The sequence below is a fragment of the Symphalangus syndactylus genome, chromosome 20, assembly GCF_028878055.3.
Source record: "Symphalangus syndactylus isolate Jambi chromosome 20, NHGRI_mSymSyn1-v2.1_pri, whole genome shotgun sequence".
Classification (NCBI taxonomy): Eukaryota; Metazoa; Chordata; class Mammalia; order Primates; family Hylobatidae; genus Symphalangus; species Symphalangus syndactylus.
In genome coordinates, this window is record NC_072442.2 from 28,663,297 (window position 1) to 28,683,569 (window position 20,273).

At 52.7% G+C, this 20,273-nt stretch overlaps 2 protein-coding genes across 6 annotated transcripts in view; one reads left to right on the forward strand and one right to left on the reverse strand.

Moving 5' to 3' along the window:
- SEZ6 (seizure related 6 homolog) overlaps nucleotides 1–17,876 on the forward strand; it is a 51,296-nt gene extending 33,420 nt beyond the window's left edge. Inside the window, exons 4-17 of one of the 2 annotated variants that reach the window (XM_055256779.2) lie at nucleotides 2,865–3,060; nucleotides 8,630–8,815; nucleotides 11,808–11,976; nucleotides 12,110–12,276; nucleotides 12,889–13,083; nucleotides 13,309–13,447; nucleotides 13,560–13,756; nucleotides 14,638–14,832; nucleotides 15,241–15,432; nucleotides 15,538–15,735; nucleotides 16,023–16,061; nucleotides 16,314–16,431; nucleotides 16,520–16,622; nucleotides 16,787–17,876. In XM_055256779.2, coding sequence (XP_055112754.2) covers nucleotides 2,865–3,060; nucleotides 8,630–8,815; nucleotides 11,808–11,976; nucleotides 12,110–12,276; nucleotides 12,889–13,083; nucleotides 13,309–13,447; nucleotides 13,560–13,756; nucleotides 14,638–14,832; nucleotides 15,241–15,432; nucleotides 15,538–15,735; nucleotides 16,023–16,061; nucleotides 16,314–16,431; nucleotides 16,520–16,622; nucleotides 16,787–16,819 — 2,127 coding nt within the window. In that variant the 3' untranslated portion in view covers nucleotides 16,820–17,876. The remainder of the gene's footprint in view (nucleotides 1–2,864; nucleotides 3,061–8,629; nucleotides 8,816–11,807; nucleotides 11,977–12,109; nucleotides 12,277–12,888; nucleotides 13,084–13,308; nucleotides 13,448–13,559; nucleotides 13,757–14,637; nucleotides 14,833–15,240; nucleotides 15,433–15,537; nucleotides 15,736–16,022; nucleotides 16,062–16,313; nucleotides 16,432–16,519; nucleotides 16,623–16,786) is intronic. The other variant, XM_055256780.2, reaches the window with a different exon arrangement.
- Nucleotides 1–20,273, reverse strand: part of PIPOX (pipecolic acid and sarcosine oxidase) — a 108,626-nt gene that overhangs the window by 86,090 nt on the left and 2,263 nt on the right. For 2 of the 4 annotated variants that reach the window (XM_055256802.2, XM_063628712.1), the window contains exon 2: nucleotides 19,369–19,413. The exons of the other annotated variants lie outside the window; for them this stretch is intronic. In XM_055256802.2, coding sequence (XP_055112777.1) covers nucleotides 19,369–19,413 — 45 coding nt within the window. The remainder of the gene's footprint in view (nucleotides 1–19,368; nucleotides 19,414–20,273) is intronic. 4 annotated transcript variants of the gene reach the window in all.

A 20,273-nucleotide genomic window follows, 5' to 3' on the forward strand; every position in this document is an offset into this window, starting at 1 on the left:
CCCCCGAGGATTCCTGCTGCCTGCATTCAGTGCCACTTAAGGCGGAATTATATGCTGCCTGGCATCTCTCGATAATTACAGATTCCACGTGTGTGAGTCTTGTTTTCCCAACTCTAGAATCACAGAATCTCCAAGTTTGAAGGGACCTCATCCAGCCTCCGCCTGCTGCAGGAATTCCCTGAGGAATGTCCCCAGCAGATGGTCAGGCAGCCTCCGCCCAAACGTGCCTGGGTGGGGAGTTTCTCACAGACAGGAGACGCCTCGGCCTCCAGCACCCTGCCTTGAGCCTTCTCTTCAGCCTAAAGACCCACCAGGTCTTTCCTCTCAGGCAGGGGTAGGGACCTCTCCCTGCCCAGCTGCCCCTTCTGGAGTCCCCAGGGCACATCTCTTCTCAGCACCCAGTCTGAGGGGCCCTGAGCCTCACAGCAGCCATCTCTTTGGACCTGGCTAGGCTCAGCATCCTCTATGCTTCTCAGCTCACAGGTATCTGATGGGAAATGTCCCTCCAGCAGCCCACACATTTACTCTTTCCACACGTCTTTGTTGAGACTGGCCAGTGAAGAGGGCACTGTGACCCAACATGCCACCGTTGGCTTTAACAGCAAGATGGGCAGGAGCCAGTGGGGAGAGTCTGAAACAGAAGGACTGCCTGGCCTAGCCTGGGAGGCAGAGGATGCGGCCCTGAGATCTGAAAAGATGACCAGCTTCACCAGGAGAGGAAGAAGGGAAGGCATTGCCCCCGCAGAGTCCCATACGTGGATGCCCAGGGGGTGGAAGTGAGGGGTGGTCTGCGGCTGCAGTGCACGTTAATGAGGGCCGCAGAGACACTGGCACCAAATGTGAGCTGGGCAGTCTGGACCTTTTCCTCTGGGCAATCTGAAATCAGCAGATGAGTTGGGGATGGGAAGTGTGAGACAGACAGAAAGCCATTCTCAAGAGAAAAATAATGGGCAGGAGGTAATTAGGACCAGGACAGTAACAAAACGATAGAGAGGAGGAACCCATTGGAGTATTTGGGAAATAAGACTGGGAAGGATTTGGTGACTCACTGATGCCACTTAACCATCCCAGGTGGTCAAACCTTGAAACCCTGCTTCAGAGCAACACGGTAGGAACCTTGAGCCCATGTAGATCAGTGCTTTTGAGTTGCCCGAGGATCCTGTTAAAATGCAGAGTATGCTTTAGTGGGTCTGAGGTGGGGTCTGAGATTCTGTATTTCTTCTTTTTTTGAAATGGAGTTTCGCTTTTGTTGTCCAGGCTGGAGTGCAATGGCGCGATCTCGGCTCACCGCAACCTCCGCCTCCCAGTTTAAAGCGATTCTCCTGCCTCAGCCGCTTGAGTAGCTGGGATTACAGGCATGCGCCACCATGCCCAGCTAATTTTTGTATTTTTAGTAGAGACGGGGTTTCTCCATGTTGGTCAGGCTGGTCTTGAAATCCTGACCTCAGGTGATCCACCCGCCTCGGCCTCCCAAAGTGCTGGGATTACAAGCGTGAGCCACAGCGCCCAGCCAAGATTCTGCATTTCTTACAAGTTCCCAGGTGAGGCTGATGCTGCTGGTCCAGGAACCACATTTTAAGTAGCAGAGAACTCCACTAGTTCATTTTATAAAATGAGGAAACCGAAGTTCAAATAGCAGCATATTTGTCCAAGATCACATGGTTAGGATGAGGTCCCAGATCTCTGGGCTCCCAACCAGTCCAGTGTTCCTTCTATCAAGCCATGCTGCTAATTTCCCTCTGGGCAGAGTCCGTCCTTGTCCAATCCTTGTTTGCCTGAATGGAGGCATGGAGCCCAGAAAGATGCTCAAGGGACTGAGGGCCTGAAGATCAGCGTGGTAGCAGAGGAGACTGTGACAGCCAGAGGAAAGGATCAGAGAAGGAGGCTCAGAAAAAAGAGAGAATCATGATTGACATGCGGAGGGGCGTAGTGTAAGGCCCAGCTGACAGTCAGCAGGGGCCAAGTTGGGCAGGGCCTTGAGGGCTAAGCAAGGAGTTTGGACTACATAATATCGGCTTCACAGACTCAATGGGGAGCCACTGGAGGACTTAAACAAGAAGCACCATGATCAGCAACAGATCTAAGACTGTCAGCTGGCTATAGTTCAGAAAACACTGCTGTAGAGGGAGGAGTGGGTTAAGCCCTACAGGCAGGAAGGCTGGCCAGGAGGCTGCTGCGGTGATCTAGGTGCACAGTAACGGCGGTAAGCTGGGGAATGGCAGTGGGGATGAAGAATAATGAACAGATTTGAGATCCAGTTGACAGGACTGAATGACTGACTAGGTATGAGGGAGGAGGCAAGATGCCAGTTTCTGATTTGGACACCCAGGGAGATAGATCATTCCCAGAGGAACTGCTGGCTGGGGGAAGACAGTCACCTAGCATGAGGCAGGCTGGGTGTGAAGCATCCAACAGGGATGTCCAGGGGAAGCTGGGCACATGGATCTGATATTTAAGACTTCATACTGCTGACCAGGGCCTCGGACACCATCTGGTTCAATACACCTACTCCATCCCTACTTTACACATGAGAAAACAGAGCCAGGGAGGGGAAGGACAGGAAGCAGCTGGTGTATCTGAAAAGCCTGGAGACAGAAAGTTGTGTTTATAAACCCCAGTTCTGCTAAGAATCTCTATGTGACCTTGGATAATTTACTTAATCTCTGAACTTCTGGTCCTATCTCACACTGAGATGAGCAACTCCTGCACTGCTGAAGTGCCCAGCTCAGGGCCTGGGGGCTCGGACGCTCAAGGGGCATTGAGGATTGATCTGCCCGGGGCCTGCAGGATCCTGAGGGCGGCAGGATCCAGGCAGCAGGAAGAAGTCTGACTACTTCGCTTTTCTCTCTCTACTCCACCGGCAGGTCCAGAATATCAGCCTCCGGGAAGGGGAGACAGTGACTGTGGAAGGCCTGGGGGGGCCGGACCCACTGCCCCTGGCCAACCAGTCTTTCCTGCTTCGGGGCCAAGTCATCCGCAGCCCCACCCACCAAGCGGCCCTGAGGTTCCAGAGCCTCCCGCCACCGGCTGGCCCTGGCACCTTCCATTTCCATTACCAAGGTAAGGCCTGGGTAGTTGAAGGCGGAACCAGCCCAGACTCGCTGCCCTCCTTGCCGGGGAGGGGGGGGTCTCTGTGAAATTACATCCTAGAGGGAAGCAGCAGAGAGGGGCTAGTGACACATAGCACAAATGTCCAGTGAAGCTCTGGACAATTGGAGGTAAGTATCACGTATCTGAAACCTCCAGGATCTTCTCTCTTCCACCCACCACCCTGCAGAGAGCTGGTCTTGACTCAGGATCAGGTAGCCTCTAGGTGTGCCCGTTGTCCCTCATTCATTCATTCAGCAAATTTTTCCTAGGCACCTGCTCTTTGCCAGGCTTGTGCTGGACACTGGCAATGTCAGGATGCACCAAGGTCCTTGTCCTCAAGGAGTTCTTTCTCAGGAGGAGGCAGACACTTAAACAGGCAATAATAGAAGCCCTCCCCAAATGCAAGAGGGTGAAGGTCAAAGGGATCTGACAATGACCATCTGGAGGTCTTAGCCGCCACACTTCCCTTCCTGAACTGCCTCACCCACCTTGACCTGGCCCATGCCCCAATCAGCTCAGAACACCTTTGGAAATAAGGGAGCAGCATGATGTAATGAAAAAAATCACAGACTCAGGCAATGGGCAGATCTGTGTTTGAATCTCCTTACTGGCTGTTGACCTTGGACAGGTCATTTGACCTCTCTGACCCTTCTGCTGTAATATGAAACCAAAACACCTACCCCACAAAGTCATGGTTAGGATTAAGCAAAATGGTGCATGTCAAGTGCTTAGCACATGCTCCATTAAGGAAACCAGTATTACATGACTGGCAGGATGGGAAAGGGAGGAAAAGCGGCTCAGGACTTTGCCGCTCTCTCGGCTGTGTCCCTTCTACCCATCCCCCTCTCTGAGCACAAAGTCAGCTTGATCCTTTGCATGGGTTCACTAGTTGAGACTAGGGAGAACTAATAGGGAAATAATTGGTGTGAACAATCAAGGGATTGTCTTGCATTGTCATGGACCACTTCTGCGGCCCTGCAGGGGGACACAGCCGGGCAGAAGAGCCAGCACTGTGGAGATGGGGCTGCTTGGAACCCCACCTAAGGAGCACTCACCCCACCCTCACCCCTCCACCCAAACTAAGGGAGCAGTCTGGCATAGCAGCAGGGAGCCTAGAAGTGGATGGGGCTGTACAGTGGCTTGGCAGAGGCAAGGGGCCAGCTGAGGCAAGGGTGAAACGTCTAGGCGGCCCAGCTAGCCTCCCTAATGGCTCATCAATCCTCCCTGGCAGCATGCATAATTTCACGCCATGATAACCTTCTCTCTTGCTGCAAATTCCTTTGCACAAAACTCCAGACCTCCTCTCTGTCGGGCCAGACAAAGGTGGCTGAATGGCAGTGAGCTGGAGGCCCAGCAAGGGGGAGCAACCTCCAAGGAAGGGCTGGAAGAGCTGGCCTGGTCCTGCCTCCTTCTCAGCTCCCAGAAGCCCTCCCTCGTCAGCCCAGTTTTTGTCAATGATCAGCTCTTGCCTTAATGAGTGTAATTCCCCTAATTATAGGCTGTAATTAGCCCTGATCCCAGAGATGGGAACAGGAGGAGCGTGTGCTCACACGTGAATCTCCGTGGGCTAGAGAAAGAGGGTGCCAGAAGAGGGGGTGAGGGGCCTAGTACCCCCACCTGTGCTGGAGCTGTCCAAGCTGATGTTGGAGGTCACAAGGATGAGGCCTCACAAGGGCCTTATCGCAGGACCAAGTTCCAACTCCCCTCCCACAGCCTCAGGCATGGTGGGGACGCAGACGGCCCTGACAGACATCCCCCTCCTCCATCCTCAGCATTCCTGGCACTGGACTTGGCTCCAGAAACAGACTCCAGTGAGAAAATAACTCAACAGATTGCAGTGGTGCAGGCTCCCCGGGAACGGTTGTCATGGCAACAGGAGGAAGCTCATCCTGGGAAGAGATACTTTAACTACTATGGAGTCTGGGGGCTTCATTGTCTGCCCCCAGCCTCCTACCGTCACCCCATTCCAGCCCAGTTTCCTCATCTGTGAAATGAGGGCCCTCCCTTACTAGAGTGGTGATAAGAACTCAAAGGGGAAGATGTAAGGGGAAATGCTGGGCCTGAACCTGGCTCATGGTCTAGACCCCACTAGGCGTCAGTTAACCTCTTAGCCTCCTCCCCTCTGGGCGTGGTGCCCCACACCCCTTTCCCCATCCCATCCTGGCCTGGGATCTCTCCCCAGGTCACTGTGAGTGGCTGCCCTGGACAACACCCAGAGCAGGCTTGTCTGTTACTCTCAGATTTCTCCAACCCCTGAACCCAAGTTTCTACTTCAAATGGGGAAGCAGGTGGGGTGGAGGGGGAAAGCAAGAAGGCTTCAGAGCCCAGGAGCTTCCAGTTCCTGGTCTAGTACTTCCTTGCTGTGTGATGAGGGCACAGGGTCTCTCTGAACCTGTTCTCCTCATCTGAAAATGGGCTAATAGCCCCTACCTTGCCTGCCTTTCTCCCAAGCATATTGTAGACATCAAGAAAGAGGAGTGTGAAGGCATTTTAGAATCTGGAAAGTACATGCAGATGTGAGGTGCTATTATTAATCAAGATTACAAACAATAACAGCAGGCTGATGTCTTAGGCATTTGTTCAGGAACTGCACATATGTCTTCTCACTTAACCTCCACAACCTTGGATGTAATACTGAAAATGGGTGGATAAATGAGGCAACTGAGGCACAGAGAATTTAGGTAACTTGCCCATGGTGGCACAGCACGTAGGGAAGAAGCCTGCATTCAAACCCAGGCAGTCTGACCCAGAGCTCACCTGCTAAGCACTGCCCTGTACTGCCTGCCAAGCACAACTAGCCACTTACTGACCATTCTCTCCAGAGCCCCGTGAGAGACAGAAGAGGAGGAATTCTTCTCCCACTTTCACAGACATAATAACAGGACAGATGAAAGTCATAAAACTCAAATCTCTGGACCCTGGTCTGCCCAGAGACAGCCCCTTTTTCTTTTTCTTTTTAATGGGGGGAAGAAAGAGGGCCCATTTTTCTATTCACACAAAGGCACCCAGGAACAGAGGCCTTGCATGGACCTCTCCTCCCATTTACCTGATACCATCAGTGGGGCTGCCCCCTATCCCAAGACCCAAGTTCTTCAGTCTAGACAGTCCTCACTTTTCCTACCACCCCAAGGGTTATCAGGCTCTGTAGTACAAGCCTCTCAGCCTCTCCTTGACCCCTCCAGGCCTTTGCACTCACCTCTTAGACGCAAGCCAGGATCTTCGCTTTTTTTGAGAAAGAGTCTCGCTCTGTCACCCACGCTGGAGTGCAGTAGCACAATCTCCACTCACTGCAACCTCTGCCTCCCAGGCTCAAGCGATTCTCCTGCCTCAGCCTCCCAAGTAACTGAGACTACAGGCGTGTGCCACCATGCCCAGATCATTTTTTTTTTTTTTTTGTATTTTTAGTATAGATGGGGTTTTACCATGTTAGCTGGTCTCAAACTCCTGATTTTGTGATTCACCTGCCTCGGCCTCCCAAAGTGCTGGGATTACAGGCATGAGCCACCGCGCCCAGCCAGATCTTCACTTTTATTTTATTTTATTTATTTTATTTTTTGGGACATGGAGTCTCAGTCTGTCGCCCAGGCTGGAGTGCAGTGGCATGATATCGACTGACTGCAACCTCCGCCTCCCAGGTCCAAGAGATTCTCCTGCCTCAGCCTCCCAAGTAGCTGGGATAACAGGCACCCGCCACCATGCCCAGCTAATATTTTTGTATTTTTTTAGTGGAGATGGGGTTTTGCCACGTTGGCCAGGCTGGTCTTGAACTCTTGACCTCAGGCCATCTATCCGCCTCAGCCTCCCAAAGTGCTGGGATTACAGGCGTGAGCCACTGCACCGGGTTGATCCTTTTAGCTACCACCCCAGCTTGACCCCAGGATCGGGATATGCCAGATTGTTTTGTAGGATTTGCTGCCACCATTTGGTCAAATTTGGTATGACAATTCCAAAGCTGCCAGCTTTCCCAGGGCAACTTGTTCTTCCCCCAACTTCCATGAAGGCAGTGCACTGCCTCCCTACCCTCGTCCCCATCTTTTTCTTGTTTGTTTGACGTTGTTTTTCGAAACAGGGAGGCTGGAGCACAGTGGTACAATCATAGTTCACTGCAGCCTTAAACTCCTAGGCTCAAGCGATCCCACTTCAGCCTCCTGAGTAGCTAAGACTACAGGTACACATCACCATGCCTGGCCATTTTTAAAAAAATTCTTATAGAGATGGGGACCTCACTATGTTGCCCAGGCTGGTCTCGAACTCCTGGCCTCAAGCAATCCTCCCACCTTGCCCCAGCCTACCACCATTCTGGATTTTGTTTGTTTGTTTGTAAGTTTGTTTTTTTGAGATGAAGTCTCACTCTTGTCCCCTAGGCTGGAGTGCAATGGCACGATCTCGGCTCACTGCAACCTCCACCTGCCAGGTTCAAGCGATTCTCCTGCCTCAGCCTCTCGAGTAGCTGGGATTACAGGCGCCTGCCATCACGCCCGGCTAATTTTTGTATTTTTAGTAGAGATGGGGTTTCTCCATGTTGGCCAGGCTGGTCTCGAACTCCTGACCTCAGGTGATCTGCCCGCCTCGGCCTCCTAAAGTGCTGGGATTACAGGCGTGAGCCACCACTCTTGGCTGTTTGTTTGTTTTGAGATGGAGTTTTGCTCTCATTGCCCAAGCTGGAATGCAATGGCACAATCTCGGCTCACCACAACCTCCACCTCCCGGGTTCAAGTGATTCTCCTGCCTCAGCCTCCCCAGTAGCTGAGATTATAGGCATGCGCCACCATGCCCAGCTAATTTTGTATTTTTAGTAGAGACGGGGTTTATCCATGTTGGTCAGGCTGGTCTCGAACTCCCCACCTCAGGTGATCCGCCCGCCTCGGCCTCCCAAAGTGCTGGGATTACAGGCATGAGACACCGGCCCAGCCACCATTCTGTTTTTAAAAGAAGTCCATGGCCATTGGCATCAAGCTTTTTAGCATTTCTCAGTGAATACTGGGAAAGCCTTTACTGTCTGACTTCAGTCTTTGCTGCTGCAAATCATATTTATTCCCTAAAGGAAAAACAGTATCAACACTTTACATCAGTATAGGTTTTTCACTATTTCAAGCGCTTTCATGTCTACGAGTCATTCAATAAGCATTTCTTGAAGATATATTATCAGCTGGGTACCAGGGATACCAAGCTAGATAAAATACTATCCCATTTCTTCTCACAGTAACCCTGTAGGTGGGCTGGGATTTTAAACCTCATTCAACAAATGAGGAAACACACACACAAAGATTAAATAACCTGACTAAAGTGTCACAAAGCTTGAGCCAAAACCTAACCCTTCTAATTTCCAGCTCTGTATCTGCTCCACTAACCAGCCCAGGCTGCTGGAAATATCACTGGCACATTCTAGGGAGGAGATTGGAGTCGTTTTGGAACTCATAGTGCTTCCTCTGGCCCCAAATGACCCCTCCAGGCAGACTGAGGCAGACCTCCCCCACCAATGGCCCAGCTCCCGCCCCCACCCTGCACACATACAGTGTCGCCCGTTCTCTGTTTGCAGCCTATCTCTTGAGCTGCCACTTTCCCCGCCGTCCAGCTTATGGAGATGTGACTGTCACCAGCCTCCACCCAGGGGGTAGTGCCCGCTTCCATTGTGCCACTGGCTACCAGCTGAAGGGCGCCAGGCGTCTCACCTGTCTCAATGCCACCCAGCCCTTCTGGGATTCAAAGGAGCCCGTCTGCATCGGTGAGTGTCCCCAGGGGAAAGGGCTCAGTGCTGAGCAGAGAAGTGAGATGGGGACTCATCCCTGCTCTCTATTGCTGTCTGCCACTTTCATTTGCTCTTCATAAGGAAGCCAGAAAATGGCCATGCACCTCAGTGGCATTCATCCAACCTGCACTTACTGGGCATCTACCAGATGAAGTCACCACAGGCATAAACAGCTGAATTAAACAGGGACTCTGACCTCAAAGAACCCACATTTCCAGGAAAGGGAAAGGAGAAAGCACAGAGGTCACCAATTTCCAGGGCAAGAAGTAAAAAGCACCAATAAAAAGATATAAAGCGACCTGGGAGGCGAGGGCGCAATCATTCTTACCTGGACATTTAGGAGGCTTCCTGGGGAAGGAGGCCCTGCAGGTTTGACATTTAAATGGAGAGAACAACGTGGGCAGGGACATAGAGGCAGGAATGTGAGGGTGTTTAGGGACACAGAAGACAGCCAGGTTTGGCTGAAGCCTGAGACATGTGGCAATGGAAAGGCCTTGAGTGTCAGGGTAAGATACAGGCTGAGGAGCTGTTGAAGCTTATAAGAAGAGAGGGGCTTAGAATTCCTCAGGAGATGGCTGGGAGGCCAGCCAGGCAAGACAGTTTGAACTTGGATTGTGATTTGGGGAATGAAGCAGAGGGAGGTTCCAGAAACTGATGGGAACTGGGAAAAGGGAAAGGGGACTCCTAGGTCTGGTCCTGAGTGATCAGGTCTGGGATTGCTGCCAATGAAAAGGGGCTTGTTGGAAAAAGGAAGACGCAGTATTTGGTTTGCAGTATGAAAGGCAACTTAGGCTTTTTTTTTTTTTTTTTTTTTTTGAGATGGAGTCTCGCTCTTTCGCCCAGGCCAGACTGCAGTGGCGCTATCTCGGCTCACTGCAAGCTCTGCCTCCCGGGTTCACACCATTCTCCTGCCTCAGCCTCCTGAGTAGCTGGGACTACAGGTGCCCACCACCACTCCCAGCTAATTTTTTGTATTTTTAGTAGAGACGGGGTTTCACCGTGTTAGCCAAGATGGTCTTGATCTCCTGACCTCATGATCTGCCCACCTCGGCCTCCCAAAGTGCTGGGATTACAGGCGTGAGCCACCGCGCCCAGCCAGGCTTTTTCTTTTTAGTGGTTATGGGCTTAGGCTTTTGAATCTTTTTTTTTTTTTTTTTTTTTTTGAGATGGAGTCTCCCTCTGTCACCCAGGCTGGAGTGCAGTGGCACGATCTCTGCTCACTGCAACCTCCGCCTTCCCGGTTCAAGCGATTCTCCTGCCTCACCCTCCAGAGTAGTTGGGGTTACAGGTGCATGCCACCACACCCAGCTAAGTTTTTTGTATTTTTAGTAGAGATGGGGTTTCACCATGTTGGCCAGTCTGATCTTGAACTCTTGACCTCAGGTGATCCACCTGCCTCGGCCTCCCAAAGTGCTGGGATTACAGACTTGAGCCACCATACCCAGCCATGAATCTTATTTCATTCTATAAATTCTTCCTGGGTGCCAGGCACAACCAGAGTTGAATAACACAGACGCATTCTCAGCCCTCAAGGATCTGGCGGGGAGGCTGGCAGGCAGCTCAGTGCAGAGGATGCTACAATAGGAGTAAAGGCAGAGTGGTGGAGGAGCCCGAGGGACGGAGAGCTACTCCAAGATGAGAGAGGAGGCAAGCAAGGCTTCCCAAGGAGACAGCATGGAAGGATTTCAGAAATATTAGTTTGGGAAAGCGCGGTGGATTCCTGGAACAGCATATGCAGAGGTGTGGAGGCATGAAATAGCACAAGATAGTGAGCACACAGTGAAGTGTGCCTGAAGCAGAGGGTATGCAGGGAGAGGGGACTGAAGCTGAGTCTAGAGAGAGTTAGATTCATAAAGGGCTTGAACACCATCTTCAGCTTTAACTCTATCCTGAGGGTAATGGGGAGCCACTAAGCAATTCTAAGCAAAGGATGGGGCATGATCAGATTTGAAGGGCAGTTCCATTCTGAGACCAAGCCAAGGCAGATCTGTCCTTTCTGCAGAGAAGAAACTTGCCCCAGCCCCCAGGAGCTTTACTATGTTAAAATATTCTGCTGCCTTGAGCATCTGGAGACAAAGGTCCTGTGTATTGGTCATGACAGCCTGGTCTCTGAGAGTCGGGTAGGTCAGAGCTGTGTGTCCAGGAGAGGAAAGCACTGCCTGGAACCAGCCATACTCCTCTTGCCTGAGGCCCCCTCTCTGGCCGCACTTAACCGCCAGGAGTTTGTGGCCAAGTAACCCAGCAATCCTCACGGATAGCCATAGGCAAACTGTTCAGTCTCTCCTTAGAAAGAGAAGACAGTCCCAAGCCACAGGGGTCAACACTAGAAAGGTCAGTCGGCCCAGGAACGGCAGTGGTAGTGAGGCCGGGGCGGATGGCATGCACATCAGGTGTTTGCCGCCCGGATCTAGTGCTAACCCCTTTTTACATTCATTCACTCATTTTACTCAACCAATGCTGAACACCAACTCTGTGCCTGGCCTGAAAAGACCTGGTTCCTGCTCCGGGGGGTCCTAGTTAAGGGACATACCCAAACAACTGATTTTAGGAAAGTGGCATGAGGTAGAAGTAGCAGATGTATCCAAGAAGGTTGAAGCCCACAGTAAGGGCTTTAATAAAGCCCACATAGGGAGAGTCGGCCTTCTAGAGAAGTCAGCAGAGAGGGAAAGTGACTTACCTGGGCACACAACCAGGCAGTGATACATCTACCCACAGTCAAGAGAGTTGCCCTGGTCAGTCCCAGGGGTGTGAAAGGTTAGGCGGCAGGATTCTGGAGCTCAGGCTGCCTGGAGACGCAGGTTCACAGGGCTAAAAGGTTGACCTTCAGGACCATGAGGGCCAAGATGGCAGAGAGGCAAGGTCCCCGCTGCTCCAAGCAGAGGATACAGAGCTGAGATAGGGAGGAAGGCATGTTAGGCTGCCTGGGTTCAGGCAGGGGCCTAGCCTACGTCCTGTCCTGGTCTTACAGCTGCCTGCGGCGGAGTGATCCGCAACGCCACCACCGGCCGCATCGTCTCTCCAGGCTTCCCGGGCAACTACAGCAACAACCTCACCTGTCACTGGCTGCTTGAGGCTCCTGAGGGCCAGCGGCTACACCTGCACTTTGAGAAGGTTTCCCTGGCAGAGGATGATGACAGGTGAGGGGCTGTCCTAGTGGAATGGGAGTGCCTGGCCTGGTAATACTCTGCTGGATGGACGCTACCCAAGCCTGGGGCCACACCCCGTCTGGGTCAGCCACCAGCCTACATAGCTGCCACTCTCCTGGTTCAGGCTCATCATTCGCAATGGGGACAACGTGGAGGCCCCACCAGTGTATGATTCCTATGAGGTGGAATACCTGCCCATTGAGGGCCTGCTCAGCTCTGGCAAACACTTCTTTGTCGAGCTCAGTACTGACAGCAGCGGGGCAGCTGCAGGCATGGCCCTGCGCTATGAGGGTGAGCTTGCTGGGGCCTCACTGGGGGTGGGGGGTCCAGGGGGATGGGCTCCGGCCTAGGATCTTTCTCCCACACCCTACCCCTCTCTGCCTCCATGCTGTCACTCCTTCCAAGTCAGCCCCTGCTCACTCAGTACTTAGGCCCCCTTTCCCTGCCCCTCTCTTTGGGTCCAGGATCCCTACCCCAGCTTTGCAGGAAACCTCTGCCTGGACCTAGGCCCTATGGTCCAAGGTAATAAATTCTCCAGATTTTGAAAAGCAAAAAAGCCCTCAACCCTTAAGAAAGAATTGCTGTAAGAGACATTCTAGAACCATTTATGCATGCATGCATTGATTAATTCATTCAAAAAACATGTATGGAGTACCTTCTGTGTACTAAGCACAAAACCAGGCACTGGGAACAGCATGGTGATCAAGACGGCCTCCTGAGCATAATAGGGATGGATGCTCTTGGCTGTCTCTCCTCCATCACCTTCCTGCTCCAACCCCAGGATATATATTTGTCATTCGTACCCAGGAAAAGAAAGGCTCTGGGGAGGGAAGTAGGGGGATGCTTGCCCACTGTGTTTAATACCAGTCAAGGCTGAGCTGGGCTGGGCCCTGTGGTTTACAGCCTTCCAGCAGGGCCATTGCTATGAGCCCTTTGTCAAATACGGTAACTTCAGCAGCAGCGCACCCACCTACCCCGTGGGTACCACTGTGGAGTTCAGCTGCGACCCTGGCTACACCCTGGAGCAGGGCTCCATCATCATCGAGTGTGTTGACCCCCACGACCCCCAGTGGAATGAGACAGAGCCAGCCTGCCGAGGTCAGTAGACACCAGTGGATGGGCCTGCCGGGCAAAAAGCAGGGTCATACCAGGGGAATAGCAGCAGAGCCCGGGGCCACAGGGGCCCTGTGATATACGTGGTTCAGGCTTCCTCCAAGGAGGAGGTGGGGGGTCCCAGCAACTGGTGGGCACTCCTACGGGCAGATGGTAAGCAACACCACGGTAAGCTGGAAAAGACCCTTCTGGGCCTCCCCTGCCTTCTAGCCGTGTGCAGCGGGGAGATCACAGACTCGGCTGGTGTGGTGCTGTCTCCCAACTGGCCAGAGCCCTACGGTCGTGGGCAGGATTGCATCTGGGGTGTGCATGTGGAAGAGGACAAGCGCGTCATGCTGGACGTCCGAGTGTGAGTGCCTACCGAGTCAGGCCGACCCAACTCCTGAGGTCTGGGGATATCCCGTGTCCAGCCCATCCTCGGGCCCCCAGGCCGGCTCTGCCCTGATGCTCCTCCTTCACAGGCTGCGCATAGGCCCTGGTGATGTGCTTACCTTCTATGATGGGGATGACCTGACAGCCCGGGTCCTAGGCCAGTACTCAGGGCCCCGTAGCCACTTCAAGCTCTTTACCTCCATGGCTGATGTCACCATTCAGTTCCAGTCGGACCCCGGGACCTCAGTGCTGGGCTACCAGCAGGGCTTCGTCATCCACTTCTTTGGTGAGCTTGTCCCTACCCCACTCAGAGTGCAGACAGCAAGCCATGGCAAGTCAAAGAGGCCAGGGCAGTGAGGTGCCTGAATGCTGTCTCAGACAAGAGGAAGCTGGAAAAGCACCAGGGATCACCTGGAGGAAGCTAGTCCTGTTATCCATCTGCCCTGAGGGGGAGCCAGAATTCTATAGTGGCAAGGGGGGTTTGGGTAGGCAGCAGAACAACTTTCTTTTTCTTCCTTTTTTTTTTTCTGAGACAGTTTCCCTCTATCACCCAGACCATGGTGCGATCTCTGCTCATTGCAACCTCCACCCCTGGGCTCAAGCAATTCTCGTGCCTCATCCTCCTGAGTAGCTGGGATTACAGGCACACGCCACCACGCCTGGCTAATTTTTGTATTTTTAGTGGAGACAGGGTTTTGCCATGTTGGCCTGGCTGGTCTCGAACTCCTGGCCTCAAGTGATCTGCCCACCTCAGCCTCCCAAAGTGCTGGGATTACAGGTGTGAGCCACTGCACCTGGCCAGAACAACTTTCAAACAAAAATGGGGGAACTAAGGAAAGGTGCTGGCTTCTATCTTTCTGACAATCTTTCATAGAAGTGACAATTTCCCTCACCCTACCTGGCCCCATCTCTCAGGCCTAAGGAACTGGTCAAGGTGCTTTTGGAAGTAAGGCAAAGCTTAAATGCTAACCCTGGAATCTAGGAGACAGAGCAATGTCAGAGGCAGTCAAGGAGGGGCCCTTGAGCAAGGAGGAATGGATCCCTGAGCCCGCCCAGGACAGTCTAGGTCCAGGACAAACTAGCAGGAGCCAGAGTGCCCTCAAGGTGAGGGGGACAGTCACTTTGGTGCTGGCCGAGGGCCTGCATGTTGTGCCTCTGTGCCCCCAGAGGTGCCCCGCAATGACACATGTCCGGAGCTGCCTGAGATCCCCAACGGCTGGAAGAGCCCATCACAGCCTGAGCTAGTGCACGGCACCATGGTCACTTACCAGTGCTACCCTGGCTACCAGGTGGTGGGATCCAGTGTCCTCATGTGCCAGTGGGACCTAACTTGGAGTGAGGACCTGCCCTCATGCCAGAGGGGTGAGTATACCTGTTCCCCATGCTCCCCCTCCCAACACAACCTCCAAACCTCTCTCCTGGATTCTGAACCAGACTGTAGCTGTTATTAGCTAGTATCCTCAAAGTTCCTTCACCTCTTATAGCCTCAGTTTCCTCATCTGTGAAATGGGGATGATACCTTTTCATGGGGTTATCAGCCACGTACTCTAAGTATTTCATTCCTGGTAGATGGTCAATCAGTGTTTATCGAACCTAATAGATGGGAAGGGGTCAAATGGGGGGACACACCCACATAATGGTAGGGACAGATACATAGGGGGTAGACCCATATGACATGAAGAAGTTAGCTGGCCTAGAACACAGCCAGGGTGGATTGGCCTCTGCTTAGTTCTCCCTGGGCTACTTCTCCCCATCATCCCCTACCCATAGTGACTTCCTGCCACGATCCTGGAGATGTGGAGCACAGCCGACGCCTGATATCCAGCCCCAAGTTTCCCGTGGGGGCCACCGTGCAGTATATCTGTGACCAGGGTTTTGTGCTGACGGGCAGCTCCATCCTCACCTGCCATGATCGCCAGGCTGGCAGCCCCAAGTGGAGTGACCGGGCCCCTAAATGTCTCCGTAAGTGTCAATTGAATAGGAGGAAAAACCTCTAGCTGGAGATAAAAGATGCTGCCCTGGAGGCCAAGGGTATGACACCCTCACTGCGCTCTGCCTGCTTTGCAGTGGAACAGCTCAAGCCATGCCATGGTCTCAGTGCCCCTGAGAATGGTGCCCAAAGTCCTCAGAAGCGGCTACACCCAGCAGGGGCCACCATCCACTTCTCGTGTGCCCCTGGCTATGTGCTGAAGGGCCAGGCCAGCATCAAGTGTGTGCCTGGGCACCCCTCGCATTGGAGTGACCCCCCACCCATCTGTAGGGCTGGTGAGTGCCCTGTCACCCCTTAAAACCCTCCCTGGCCCATAGAGCTGCTCTGGCAAAGATGTCCAATGTTGAGAACCAGAACCACCTGCCCATGCCACCTTCATGTTACCCTTGGTCTCCCCAGTCTCTGCCAGATCCTTCTGACCTGGCATCACCAAGACAAATGCTGGAGTGGCCTCTCCTTGGACAAATCCTTCCCATGATCATGCCACTACCTCCTCTCTCTGCCTTAGTGGTTTGGCCCACTGGGCTCACCCACTGCCCTTGGCCATCCCCTTTTGTTCCAGCCTCTCTGGATGGGTTCTACAACAGTCGCAGCCTGGATGGTGAGTCTCTACCCTTGAGGGCCAGAGAAGTGGTCTCCCTGGTCCTGGTTCTCACGGCTCCCAGGTCATGGGCTTCCCAAGGAGGGAGGGCGGAGAAAGAGAGAGGTTTGGGCCTAGCAGGATAAAAAGCTCCTTCCCTGCACCCAGCCAGCTAGAGGGAGCTGGTAGCCAGATGCCCTTGGGCAGAGGTGAGAGAATATGGGCTCCAGGTGACAGAGACCTCTGCTCCAATCCCACCCTCTGTGTCTTCAGTTGCCAAGGCACCTGCTGCCTCCAGCACCCTGGATGCTGCCCACATTGCAGCTGCCATCTTCTTGCCACTGGTGGCGATGGTGTTGTTGGTAGGAGGTGTATACTTCTACTTCTCCAGGTGAGTCTGGCTTCTCTTTCTGCTCTGCATACCTGCATACCTCACTCCTACCCAGTGCTCCTGACTTGCAGGCTTCTCTGCCCCACAGGCTCCAGGGAAAAAGCTCCCTGCAGCTGCCCCGCACACGCCCCCGCCCCTACAACCGCATTACCATAGAGTCAGCATTTGACAATCCAACTTACGAGACTGGAGTAAGTAACCATGCCAGCCTTGCCACCCCATCCAAGACCCAGTTCTTTGCTTCTTTGGGCAGATAACCCTGAGGGTCCTGCCAAGCCCTCTCACTTTTTCCCTTTTCCTAGGGAAGGTGAATTATGGCCTGGCAAACCTAATACAAGTTTCCAACTCCCAGCAGTCTCTTTCCTTTGCAGGAGACGAGAGAATATGAAGTCTCCATCTAGGTGGGGGCAGCCTAGGGAAGTCAACTCAGACCAGCACCACAGTCCAGCAGCAAGGCTCCTTGCCTCCTGCTGTCCCTCCACCTCCTGTACATACCACCTAGGAGGAGACGCCACCAATCCCTCAAGAAGTTGTGCCCTTCCCCGCCTGGGATGCCCACCATGGCCTATTTTCTTGGTGTCATTGCCCACTTGTGCCCTTCAATGGGCCCATGTCAGGGGGCATCTACCTGTGGGCAGAACACAGCTGGAGCACAAGCATCAACAGCCAGCATCCTGAGCCTCCTCATGCCCTGGACCAGCCTGGAACACACGAGCAGAGCAAGAGTACCTTTCTCCATGTGACCACCATCCCGCCCTGGCATGGCAACCTGCAGCAGGATCAACTTGACCATGGTGGGAACTGCACCAGGGTACTCCTCACAGGGCCATTACCAATGGCCAAAACTCCTCTCAATGGTGACCTCTGGGTAGTCCTGACATGCCAACATCAGCCTCTTGGGAGGTCTCTAGTTCTCTAAAGTTCTGGACAGTTCTGCCTCCTGCCCTGTCCCAGTGGAGGCAGTAATTCTAGGAGATCCTAAGGGGTTCAGGGGGACCCTACCCCACCTCAGGTTGGGCTTCCCTGGGCACTCATGCTCCACACCAAAGCAGGACACGCCATTTTCCACTGACCACCCTATACCCTGAGGAGAGGAAGACTTTCCTCCGATGTTTATTTGGCTGTTACAAACATCTTCACCCTAATAGTCCCTCCTCCAATTCCAGCCACTTGTCAGGCTCTCCTCTTGGCCACTGTGTTATGGGATAAAGGGAGGGGGTGAGCATATTCTGGAGAGGAGCAGAGGTCCAAGGACCCAGGAATTTGGCATGAAACAGGTGGTAGGAGAGCCCCAGGGAGACGCCCAGGAGCTGGCTGAAAGCCACTTTGTACATGTAATGTATTATATGGGGTCTGGGCTCCAGCCAGAGAACAATCTTTTATTTCTGTTGTTTCCTTATTAAAATGGTGTTTTTGGAAAAAAAAAACAAAAAACCAACAAGCAATGGCCAGGTGAATGATGCTTTCTTGGAGGGACGGGAGGTGGGAGATAAATAGGATATGGACTTCAGGACCAGAAGGCATGCTAGACCCACCAATCAATCATCTTCAGATTTTATTTTATTACTACTGTTTTTGAGATAGGGTCTCACTCTGTCATCCAGGGTGGAGTGCAGTGGCTGGGTCATGGTTCACTGCAGCCTCGACCTCCAAGGCTCAAGTGATCCACCTCAGCCTCCTGAATAGTTAAGACTACAGGTGCAGGCCACCACACCTGGCTAATTTAAAAAAAAATTATTGTAGAGACGGGGTCTTACTATGTTGCCCAGGCTGGTCTCCAACTCCTGGGCTCAAGTGATCCTCCCACGTCAGCCACCCAAAGTGCTCAGATTTTATTTTAAAAGAAACTGCTACATGCAGTTGAACAGGGTCCCCTGTCCCAAAAGGGACAGTGCAACAGATAGCAGGCGAAATCAGAGGCCCCAATGGCTGGTGTTGCAGGGATGTGGGAGCCCAGGAACCCCACTGCACATCCACCCAATGGCTTATTTCCTCCTCTTTGCCAGGTCCAGAATTACAGGCTGGCACACTCCCAAATCCCTTCTCAATGCCACTGATGCCCTTCTCAATGCTATCTAGGCTCAGGAAGTCTGATGCATCTCTCCTTCCCCTTATTTCTAAGTGAGCAAGCCTTGGGAAATTAGAATAGGAAACAGAGACTGATCTCCGGAACATGAAGCCCTAATCTGGCTTGGGCTTAGAAAACCCTTAGATTGTCAGGAGCAGTGGTAATGCAGCTTAGGGGCTTGGATCCTAAGTTAGGCAAAGACCCTAACCATGGGCTCTGGAGAAAGGTGGCTGGGAGGATCTGCTTAAGTTTGCCCCTTCCCTATGGGCCCCAGCACCTACCAAGATGGAAAGTGCCCAGCGTGGGCCCCCAGTATGCACATTCCATGCTGAGAGGTGTGCCCTGCATTGCTGCTCTCCAAGAGTAACAGCAAGAGGCAGGCAACAGGAAATTATGGGAGCTCAGAAACCAGTAGAGAAAAATCCATGAAAGAAATAATAGCAGCAACCAGCACCTTCTGCTTCTACAGTCTTCCAAAAGGGAGGTCTTGACCACTCATGCTGCCTACCCCTGGCTCTAGCACAAGCCACCTTGAAGGATGGAAAAGCTCTTGTCCATGCAGAGTGCAGTGCCTAGATTAGCCACGAGAGGTCACTTCCAAAGGCGTCTGTATCCCACCTGCTCGCCCCTCAATTCCCCCTGAACTGTCAGGGCGGGAGCTCTCCAAGGTGGCAGCATTCCTTGGCTCCACTGGCCTAACCTCATCCTCCAAGTTCCAAGAGGAAGATGTGTGAAGTTTCCCTGGCTCTTGTCAACAGAGCCAAGTCTTATTTCCCTCATTAGCCCATGGTTCCTATTATCAGCTGCAACTGATGGTGTTGATCAAAGCAAAGCCTTTTTCAGTGGATGGACGCCAATGGCTTACTTACCTGTTCCATAATGCCTTCAGGCTGACACAGCAGCACAGCTGGGCCCTGAGCAGCAGGAAAAAAAGCCAAAGAGAGAGAGCACCTGAGGTTCTAAACTCTGAGAGCCTGTGGCATAAAATATAGCCATAGGAGATAAAAATCTTGCCTCTTTCATACAAACAATCTAGCTCAGCCCTCCCCTCTCTGTGGGCCACATCTCTGGTCCACAGCTCCTGAAGTTTATTGTTGGCTCAGGATGGTAGAAAGCAGAGAGCAGCCAACTCACATGACATTCTCCACCCCACTATCCATGACCTTATCATTCTTTCCAGGCACCAAGAGGGTCATCAGAAAAGCAAAAAGTCAGGAAAACAGAAACCTAAGACTCCATATACTGACATCCCCACTCTGTCTAACTCATCCTCCTTATTGTCCCCAAAGCAAGCATAGTAATTCCTTAGACACAGTCGACATGGTGTAATGGACAGTGTCTGGCTTGAGAATCAAGAAATACAATTCTTAGGTCTGCCATAAATGCGCTATGTGACCTAGGCAAATCACTGCGCCTCCCTGTGCATCGGGAAACGAGGGGATTAAATCAGATGGTCTCTAGACCCTTTCTAGTTTTACGACTCTGAGAATGCTGTGTCCCTTAACATTAAAAGTGGGCCGAGCACAGCTACGAAGCAACAATTCCAACTAAACCCCTAGTATCAAGCACAACGATACAGTTCTCTTCTCCACTGCTTCATCCACCATCAGGCAGCAGTAACCAACCGCCCATCTCTGACGGCGATACCAAAGGGAGGAGCGGGCGCCCTGAAAAGGAGCATGAATCCCCGCCCAGAATGCGAGGCGGGCCCTCAGACTACAAATCCCGGCATGCAGCATTGACGCTCTCAAAAGTATCCCTTCCTGGCCGGCAA